The sequence below is a fragment of the Physella acuta genome, unplaced genomic scaffold, assembly GCF_028476545.2.
Source record: "Physella acuta isolate Inbredline_101_S28 unplaced genomic scaffold, ASM2847654v3 ptg000890l, whole genome shotgun sequence".
NCBI classification, from domain to species: Eukaryota; Metazoa; Mollusca; class Gastropoda; family Physidae; genus Physella; species Physella acuta.
The window spans coordinates 977349-987395 of record NW_026732407.1 but is presented as its reverse complement, the minus strand read 5'-3'; the positions used below and the strand labels follow the sequence as shown (position 1 = coordinate 987395).

At 40.9% G+C, this 10047-nt stretch overlaps 1 protein-coding gene across 1 annotated transcript; it reads left to right on the top strand.

Annotated features, from left to right (window-relative positions):
* The first annotated feature begins 787 nt into the window (after positions 1 to 787).
* On the top strand, positions 788 to 9833 carry LOC131952769 (serine/arginine repetitive matrix protein 1-like). Its single transcript, XM_059315592.1, has 3 exons — positions 788 to 827; positions 2198 to 2640; positions 9321 to 9833. Exons 1-3 carry the CDS (start codon positions 788 to 790, stop codon positions 9831 to 9833), a joined length of 996 nt encoding a protein of 331 aa, XP_059171575.1.
* The last annotated feature ends 214 nt before the right edge of the window (positions 9834 to 10047 follow it).

Here is a 10047-nt window from a genome sequence, read left to right as displayed (position 1 = left end):
TTTAACTAAGATATAGACTTATTATTTTACATTTAAAATTCATAATCACTAAAAGTAGAAAATAAAACAAATATCAACAAAATTTAATAATTAAAAAATATATAATGCACTGAAAAAATAAAATAATACAAACTTTCTCGTAAAATGGCTAACATATTTAAGCGACGATTGTTTTCAGTTGCCAATTCTTACTTAAATCAACATTTATAAATAAATCAGTTGGTGAAATCATTATCGTATGCTGTTGTTTTGTTTTCACACAGATCTGTTTATATTGTTGAACTCAAGTCTGCGAGCTAAACAAATCAACCTACGCGGGAGGCGGGACTTGGTATAGGTCAGTGTGGTACATTAGTAATTCAATATCTAATTTGTTTGGGTGATTTTTTTAAATATTATGAAACGTTTATAGTTACACGGTTTTTATTACGAACTTTTCAGCGTAAAGGTTGATTATTGTAGTGATACTACTTAAAGCAGCTGAATTTGCTTGTGAAATATCGGCTAGATATTGTTGTAGGTTTACTGTTAGACTTGATTATGGAGTGACATTTAGGTGTGATTGTAGGTTGTCTGTTATAAATGATTGTACGATGTCTATTAGGTATGATTGTGGAATGTCAATCGGATATGATTGTGGAGTGTCGTTGAGATATGATTGTAGGCTGTTTGTTTGAAGTGATTGTGGGTCGACAATCAAATATGATTGTCGTTGAGATATGATTGTGAAAACGTTACCATGGTGATACATGTAGACTGTTGTGTCCATCTCACACTAAGTGTTCGTATGGGTGAGGTAATCAGCTACACCATTGGTGATAGCCATGGTGAGATGGGGTGAGACATGGTGACTCAAGAGGAGACATGGTGAGACAAGGTGACTTTAGAGGAGATATGGTGAAACAGGTGACTAATGGTGAAACATAATCATAAACTGTCACATTTTTGCAGTACGTATACATTAAGTTGATGACCTTTCCATCGCCAGTAGACAAAAGTGATTCGTCCAGATTCTGACCTTTCCAGAATGTACAATATCTCGGTGCCAAGGAAACGTCTAGACTATCTGTGTTAATCACACAATAAAAATAATCGAATCCAATGTTTGTAAACCTAATGTAAATTTGGTACAAATACGATTACTCGGCGGCGCTATTTGTGGAGCTAAATATGCGTGTCATTTGATTGCAATATTGGACAAAGTAAAGAAAACACTATAGGCCTATGTGGCTATTTTCTATATGTAGCAATATTTGGGGGTATATAGAAAAAATGTGGGTATATAGCAGAATGTGGATACCCAAATGAATATATTTATCTGTGTACCAAACTGTCAATTGTGAAATGTGTATAGATTTACTGAAATGTGCACCAATGTACATAAATGTGTTTATATGGGCTGATATATGAGTGTATATACAGACATGTGATATACTGCAAAATACATGTATGTACATTAATATAACTTTATGTTTAGATGTACTCAAATATACTCGAATGTACATAAAAATGTGTATGTGTAGATGTACTATGCGTGTATGTACAGAAATACGTGTATGTAAACGACAGCTTAAATTTGTTCGATCAACCGAGGTTTGAACAAAACGTCTTACAAGCACGAGTGTCGAAGAAAGCGTCCTGTATTGATTGGTTGTATTGTGTTCTCAAGGTCACGTGGTCTATTGATCAAACCGAAATCTCACACTAACAAAGTATGATTTACGTTTTGTATACTTTTGCTTGAATCGGCTGCCTATACAGTTAAGCGAACAAATTTAAGCGATCGTATAAAAACAGGTCTTTCTCATAGTACTAGAATTCTGGAATTGTTGAATAACTGCAGGTTACATCACTTAAATGGGCACAAAACATTAGCATGTTAGTCGATTGTATTTGTTTGTAACATTAGGTAGTTTAATATATTAGTATGTAACATTAGGTTATTTAATGTATTAGTATGTAACAGTAAATAGTTTGATGAAAACTAAGAGGGTAATATCTTGTCTGTGGTCGAGCATAGTTCTTAAGAAAATAACCTGCAGTGTATAGAGAACAACGTCTATTAATATTTACAAAAGTAATTCAAGTAAAATGTCCAATTTAATACTTGATATCGAAATGGCTTAAAGGATTCATGAAGAAAATTCAATAAGTATTTAATGAAATGTATGTGATTGTACAAGTAAATGTCCAATAGAATGTCCAATAGAATGTCCAATAGAATGTCCAATAGAATGTCCAATAGAATGTCGAAGAGAATGTCGAAGAGAATGTCGAAGAGAATGTCGAAGAGAATGTCGAAGAGAATGTCGAAGAGAATGTCGAAGAGAATGTCGAAGAGAATGTCGAAGAGAATGTCGAAGAGAATGTCGAAGAGAATGTCGAAGAGAATGTCGAAGAGAATGTCCAATAGAATGTCCAATAGAATGTCCAATAGAATGTCCAATAGAATGTCGAAGAGAATGTCGAAGAGAATGTCGAAGAGAATGTCGAAGAGAATGTCGAAGAGAATGTCGAAGAGAATGTCGAAGAGAATGTCGAAGAGAATGTCGAAGAGAATGTCGAAGAGAATGTCGAAGAGAATGTCGAAGAGAATGTCGAAGAGAATGTCAAAGAGAATGTCCCTACAAATGTCCACCAGTCTGTCTAAGGTGTTCTAGTAAGTCAGCGATATTTCCCCTGGGTGGGGGAAGTGTTGGAGTGACACCAGCGATCACGTGACATTTTTAAACCAACGTCTCAACAGGGGCACTAACGCAGCTTGCTATGTTAGGACATACAGGGACAGAGTAGAGTAGATCTGGTATTCACTCAAATAGTTCAGTGATAAATTTCATGTAACTACCACAAATCTCATGTAACTACCAAATATTTCATGAAACTACCAGTCAAATATTTCATGTAACTACCAAAAATTTCATGAAACTACCAGTCAAATATTTCATGTAACTAACAGTCAAATGGTTCATGTAACTACCAAATATTTCATGCAACTACCAATTATTTCATGTAACAACCAAATATTTATGTAACTACCAAATATTTATGTAACTACCAAATATTTATGTAACTACCAAATATTTCATGTAACTACCAAATATGTTATGCTACTACCAAATATTTCATGTAACTACCAAATATTTCATGTAACTACCAGTCAAATATTTAACTCAGTTTGGCCCCAGCCACTACTTGTATCCCTCGAGACCTAAGAATCGATTCCCTTTTAGATCGTGCTGCTGTGCAATAGCCCAAAACGAATCGATACCAAACTCTCCTTCAGGAAAGACAATATTGGTGAGAACAAGATGGCTGCCCTCAATTCTCACGTGTTCTTTAAATCGTCTGCTTAACCTCATCAATTAGGAAATCAATTAACCATGGACGATGACGCAATTGTCGCTTAGCCACTAAAAGTCTGTGATTAGTGACGTGTATAAAATTAGTGTCAGGAAATCCCATTGAATTCTGACGTCATCTCTACACAGACCTTGCTAAAAATAGACCGCGGACAGACAGGCCGAAATGAAGGCACTAAAAATAAGATTATATATCAATAAAGGAAATGAAGACCCGCTTTTGATGGGTGCTTCATTTTTTGCCGTCGTCAATGGACTAGACGCCGCGTCAGACAAAATGGCGTCTTAATTTACAGACGAGGTCAGCGTCGTGTAATCCGTAAATAAAACAGCGGCCATCTTTTTTTTAATACAACATCAGCCATGTTTTTTTAATATAGCAGCGGCCATTATAGCAGCGGCCATGTTTTTTTAATATAGCAGCGGCCATGTTTTTTTAATATAGCAGCGGCCATGTTTTTTTAATACAACAGCGGCCATTTTTTTAATGCAATAACGGCCATGTTTTTATTTTACACGTTTTTCCTTACATTTTCTATATTCTTGTATTTGTATTAATCAACACTCTATGCCACCCCACCCCCCCAGTTACCCTCCCTGCCACCACACCTATCTACCCTCCCAACCCCTACCCTATTCCATCCTCCCAGCCACCCCCCTGCCACCATGCCCATCCCCCACCCCTTGCGACCAGCCTCCCACGCCCCCCACCCCGTCACTCCCAGCTATATTACTGCCAGCTATCTGCCCATTTGTTTTAATTAAGAAGACAACAAGCTTCGTAATTAATTTCCCGAAAAAAGTTAACAATCCTTTTTCGAGTTTTAAGATCATTATTTTAATTGTTTTACGGGACGCCTAATTACATTATTGCTTTAGCTTGGCGTGTCACAAAATATTTTTTTTAAATATTGTAGTGTCATGATAACCTGACAAGGTCATTTGTGTAGGTCATATATAGGTCATATAAATATTGATGCCTTAAGGCAGAGGCGTAGCGACCCTTCCCGGCGCCTGGGGACATACTTTCAATTTGGCGCCCCCCTCGGGAGCAAATTTTCGATTTGCACCCCCCCTCGAACTTTTCATTTGCACCCCCCCTCAAACTGTCAATTTGGCGCCCCCCCCTAAGGTCGGCGCCCGGGGACATATGTCCCCCCCGCCCCCCCTCGCTACGCCTCTGCCTTAAGGTCAATATTGTAGATGGTAATTACTGTCATTAGTCAACACCGTAGGTCTTCTAAGTATCGCGTGGTATTAGTCGGTCATAGTATTATTAGAAGGTCTTGACGATAGGTCAATGACCGAAGGTCATAACGGTAGGTGAATGATTGAAGGTCAATACGGAAGGTCAAAACTATTTTGGTAGGTACAGGAGTTCATATAATCCAACCAATAACGGCACACGATGCCCAGTCCCGGGGGTGTGAAGCACGTGTCAGCATACCTTATCGCCCCCCCCCCCCACCCTAATCAGGCAGCAATAAAACCCCACCGCCAGGGGGCACTATCTGACCACGATAACACGTGATGTGGCAGCCATATTGTATTGGAACTATGAACGTAGAATCTATCTCTGTATGAAAGTATCTCTCCCTTATCGGCAGCGGGAGGCCGGCCATGCCTGTCAGATGCCCGGGGGTGGGGTTATAGTGTACTCACCCGACCTGGATGGATGGACACGCGCTCTAGCGTCTCCTCCTCGGGCGTGCACGTGATGGGTACGGGCGTCACGCAATGGAAATAAATCTATTTATATCCAATACATTAGACTATGCCAACCTCTGCCAACCTATAAATTTATTTCATCCAATACATTCAACTATGCCAACCTATAAATTTATTTACTCCAATACATTCAACTATGCCAACCTCTGCCAACCTGATGTAGTTGACCAACCCTTTCAACGGCATGCCACACATAGACTTCACACTTCCACATTCACATCCCACACCCTCACCTCCACACATTCACATCCCACACACTCACACCCTAACGAAATTTAGTTTATATTATCGGTTAATCTCATCACTGAATATTAAGTCTAACATATCTGAGTGTGTAAGATCCCACACATGTATGTAAGGTCCCACACACATGTGTATGTAAGGTCCCAAACATGTGTGTAAGGTCCCTCACGTTTCTGTGAGGTCCCACACATTCATAGCTCAGCCTCTCTCTCTCTCTCTGACTGCCTTATCTCAAGAATCTATGCGGCGTAAATATTATCCCAATAGCACATTATCTTCCAATAAAATAACAATACGATCAAACTACTCCAGTAAATTGCTTGCTAATCTCATCTATTGTTAAAAAACTCTTTTCTAGGATTTTATTTTATACAACTTTTTAAAAAATCCTCACTTATTTAATTATTTATTTTTTGCCCACACCTCATCAAATTAGCGTTTGCCTAAACACCAACTGTTGTTGTTGTATACGCTGGGGTTATTCCGTCGTGTTGTTATTCCGTCGTGTCGTTATTCCGTCGTGTCGTTATTCCGTCGTGTCGTTATTTCCTTAGTTCGTTAAACCGTTAAGTCGTTATTCCTTATGTCCTTATTCCATTGCGTCGTTATTACATTGTGTTGTTAATTCATGGTGTCATTGATAAATTAATCCATTATATCGTTAATCCCTTGTGTCGTTATTCCATTATGTCGTTATTCTATTGTGTCGTTGTTGCCTAGCGTCGCCATTCAACTAAGCACCTTCCTGTTGCCGCTTCTACCCAGCGAATCACCAAGAAGACAGTAGGGTTCAGATCTGCTTACTCGATTTGTCTCGTGTCTCCCACAAGTTTAAGCTGCTACTGACTTGACCACACCTCCTCCAACTATCCACACATTTCGACTAACTTTTTTAAAAAGTGTTGTTTAATTTAGTTTAAATAAGACAGGGCATGTGGTCGTTTGGTAGAGCGTATTATCAAAACGCCGAAAGTCTCGAGTTCGAGTACTCTGATAGGGACTTAACAAAGGTTAGAATATGAAAACAAATCGGCTTGATATAGAACTTCTCATTCTTTATCTTCATTTAGCGAATAAGTTCATCTGCTCTAATGGTCGCTTGGTCTGAAAATTCCCTCCACTTTTGTATTAATGAAACATTGAACCTATCTAAATGAGAAACTGAGACCCATATTCTACAGACATGAAAGCTTACATCAGCCATCTTGGCCTAACATCGCCAATACAAATCGATAGACTTAACTGTTGTGGCATATACCCCACCATTTGCTTGCAATAAAATTGTTGTTTTTTCCAAGCTCCGCTCCCGCACAGGAAGTGCGAACCACTATATAGGTCAGCGTCTAGGTCAAGGTCAGCAAGATGGAGGTGTTCCATGGTGTAAATTGTAACAATGGCCTAATTTAGGGTAGATAAAAAAAATTAATGACAAATATTTTTATCTCAACAATTCAGCAGAGCAGAATAATTGAAAATATTTTTTTTACTGATGTTGATTGTCCCTATGGAAATCAACAAATATGCCCCCCTCTCCCAAAGCAGCTAACATATAACTCTAAAGCTAGCAAAATAAAATTGATATAAACATCTTGATCCGATAACATAGAACTTATATGACAATCTAAGAGATATAAACTCAAAAACAGATACATTAGAAGAATTATATACCTCTAAAACAGATAAAACCCAACACTTTTAATGCTTTTATAACATCTGCCATATGACACCATTAAACAGCTGACGCGCGCTCTAAAGCAATTAAATGACACTGAAATGTAAACAAAAACAGAGAAGAATGTTGTCACGTGACTAATTTTGTCATAAACTATAGTGAAAAGACAATTTTCAAACAGCCAGCATGGCAAGTCTACCATTAGCTGCACTGGAGAGACAAGCACAAATTGACATAATTCTTCAATGAAAACGAAGCATGTCATTTTTTGTGACATGTTGGCTACGAGCAGAAAAGCACCGCCGTAAAGAGCAAGCTAATTAGCCCATGCTCTTAGCATAAAGCCATTCAGTGGAGTAATTGTGACAGCCCTTGAAAGGATAATCAACACTACAAAATTAATCAAGAATATTGGGCAAACGTCCTTTCAACAGGACGCATTTTCGCGAGCTTTGTAAGTTGTTGTTGAGTATTCATGACGTAATACAAACTTGAAAGCACATAGCCAAATGCACCATACGTCGATGTTATATAAACAAACATTTGGGCGCTCAAAAGTGAGTTGAGCGTGGCTCGACAGACCGGATGTGACGTCAGCTGGCTTTTATTCCAACAAGAAAATGTTTAACCAATCGTAAAGAGGCTCCCATGTCAGGCAATATGATGGCGTCTGCTGATAAACCAGCGCATGTCGATGGCTACTTGTCCTTGAGGCCAAATGACCTTTTACATACGACCCCCACCATTTGCATTCTACCCCGTGTCATTTGCATTTGACCCTTGTCGATTTCCATACGACCTTGTCCATGTCTGTTTGACCCCTATGTGCTGCTCATTAGTAGGGTATACACATATAAGTTAATGATACATTCTACTTACGGTTGGTACTGCAACACACATATGCCTCTTGAAATTGTGCCATAGGTCAAAAATGTAACGTGTGGTCACCTTATTTGACCTGTACAGTGTGGCTATGTGGTCACCTTATTTGACCTGGACAGTGTGGCTATGTGGTCACCTTCTTATTTGACCTAGACAGTGTGGCTATGTGGTCACCTTATTTGACCTAGACAGTGTGGCTATGTGGTCACCTTATTTGACCTAGAAAGTGTGGCTATGTGGTCACCTTATTTGACCTGGACAGTGTGGCTATGTGGTCACCTTATTTGACATAGACAGTGTGGCTATGTGGACACCTTATTTGACCTTGACAGTGTGGCTATGTGGTCACCTTATTTGACCTAGACAGTGTGGCTATGTGGTCACCTTATTTGACATAGACAGTGTGGCTATGTGGACACCTTATTTGACCTTGACAGTGTGGCTATGTGGTCACCTTATTTGACCTAGACAGTGTGGCTATGTGGTCACCTTATTAGACCTGGACAGTGTGGCTATGTGGACACCTTATTTGACCTAGACAGTGTGGCTATGTGGTCACCTTATTTGACCTGGACAGTGTGGCTATGTGGACACCTTATTTGACCTGGACAGTGTGGCTATGTGGTCACCTTTATGTATTAATCCCAACAACATTGTTAGACAAAGTCAGACATCGTGTGTTTGTAAACAAGTTGTTTCTGCTGACATGGCATTGGTTTGTTGCTTATCTGACATGTGCTGACATCTAGCGTCGAATGACACACCACATGATCACATCAAATTTTGGCGTAATGATATCTAGAAACATTTCCCGCGTGATGAAAAGTTCCTGGTAAAAGTTGACCAAACCAGAGGCGTAGCGACCCTTCCCGGCGCCCGGGGACATACTTTCAATTTGGCGCCCCCCTCGGGAGCAAATTTTCGATTTGCACCCCCCCCCCTCGAACTTTTCATTTGAACCCCCCCCCCCCCCTCAAACTTTCAATTTGGCGCCCCCCCCCTAAGGTCGGCGCCCGGGGACATATGCCCCCCCCCCGCCCCCCCCCCTCCTCGCTACGCCTCTGGACCAAACGAGTCCATACTCACAGATAGCTCCGTGTTACGTCATTCTCTACCTCATATACAACCAGCTAGTTAACATATGGATGGAAAAATATATGCTAATTAACTGTTAATGATATGCTACAACAAACACCTATGACACACGTGTCAATCACTACCTACAACATCCATTTGCTAGGCAAACAAATTTCAGACTCAACTGCGAGTAAAGTTTAGCAAGTTATATAAGTCCTGTATATTTTGTCAGTTTAAAACCCCGACCCACGAAAATACGTTGCACCAAAGAAAGCTGATATTAGTCGTTGTGAAAGTTCGTGAATACTTCAATGCCGACCTTGTAATGACCCTGAAAAAAGACCCACTGACCCTAAAAGAAGACCCACCGACCCCGCAAAAAAGAAGACCCACCGACCTCGCAAGAAGACCCACCGACCCTGAAAGAAGACCCACCGACCCTGAAAGAAGACCCACCGAACCCGCAAGAAGACCCACCGACCCCGCAAAAAAGAAGACCCACCGACCTCGCAAGAAGACCCACCGACCCTGAAAGAAGACCCACCAACCCTGAAAGAAGACCCACCGAACCCGCAAGAAGACCCACCGACCCCGCAAGAAAGAAGACCCACCGACCCCGCAAGAAAGAAGACCCACCGACCCGCAAGAAAGAAGACCCACCGACCCTGAAAGAAGACCCACCGAACCCGCAAGAAGACCCACCAACCCTGAAAGAAGACCCACCGACCCTGAAAGAAGACCCACCGACCCTGAAAGAAGACCCACCGACCCTGAAAGAAGACCCACCGACCCTGAAAGAAGACCCACCGACCCTGAAAAAAGACCCACCGACCCCGCAAGAAAGAGGACCCATCCATCCTGCAAATCCGTAAAAGCTCTACATACACCAATCAAAAGATAAACACCCCCCCCCCCCTCGCCATCTTGACTCCCCCACAAACTCCCTAACGACAACCCCCCCCCCCCCACCCCTCCAACAACGTCTGTGCCAGATAGAAATAAACCAGCCCTATCAAAGCAAGATTTGCCTGGCCCTCATGAGAGATTTGCCTTACCCTCACGAGGCAGGGCCACATTTATATCCCC

Bases quoted from the DNA above. Each gene is read 5' to 3' on its own strand.
- LOC131952769 (XM_059315592.1), top strand. From the start codon at position 788: ATGGGTGAGGTAATCAGCTACACCATTGGTGATAGCCATG. The intron at 828-2,197 runs GTGAGATGGGGT...AATGTCCAATAG, and splicing joins CACCATTGGTGATAGCCATG to AATGTCCAATAGAATGTCCA. The intron at 2,641-9,320 runs GTCTGTCTAAGG...TGACCCTAAAAG, and splicing joins GTCCCTACAAATGTCCACCA to AAGACCCACCGACCCCGCAA.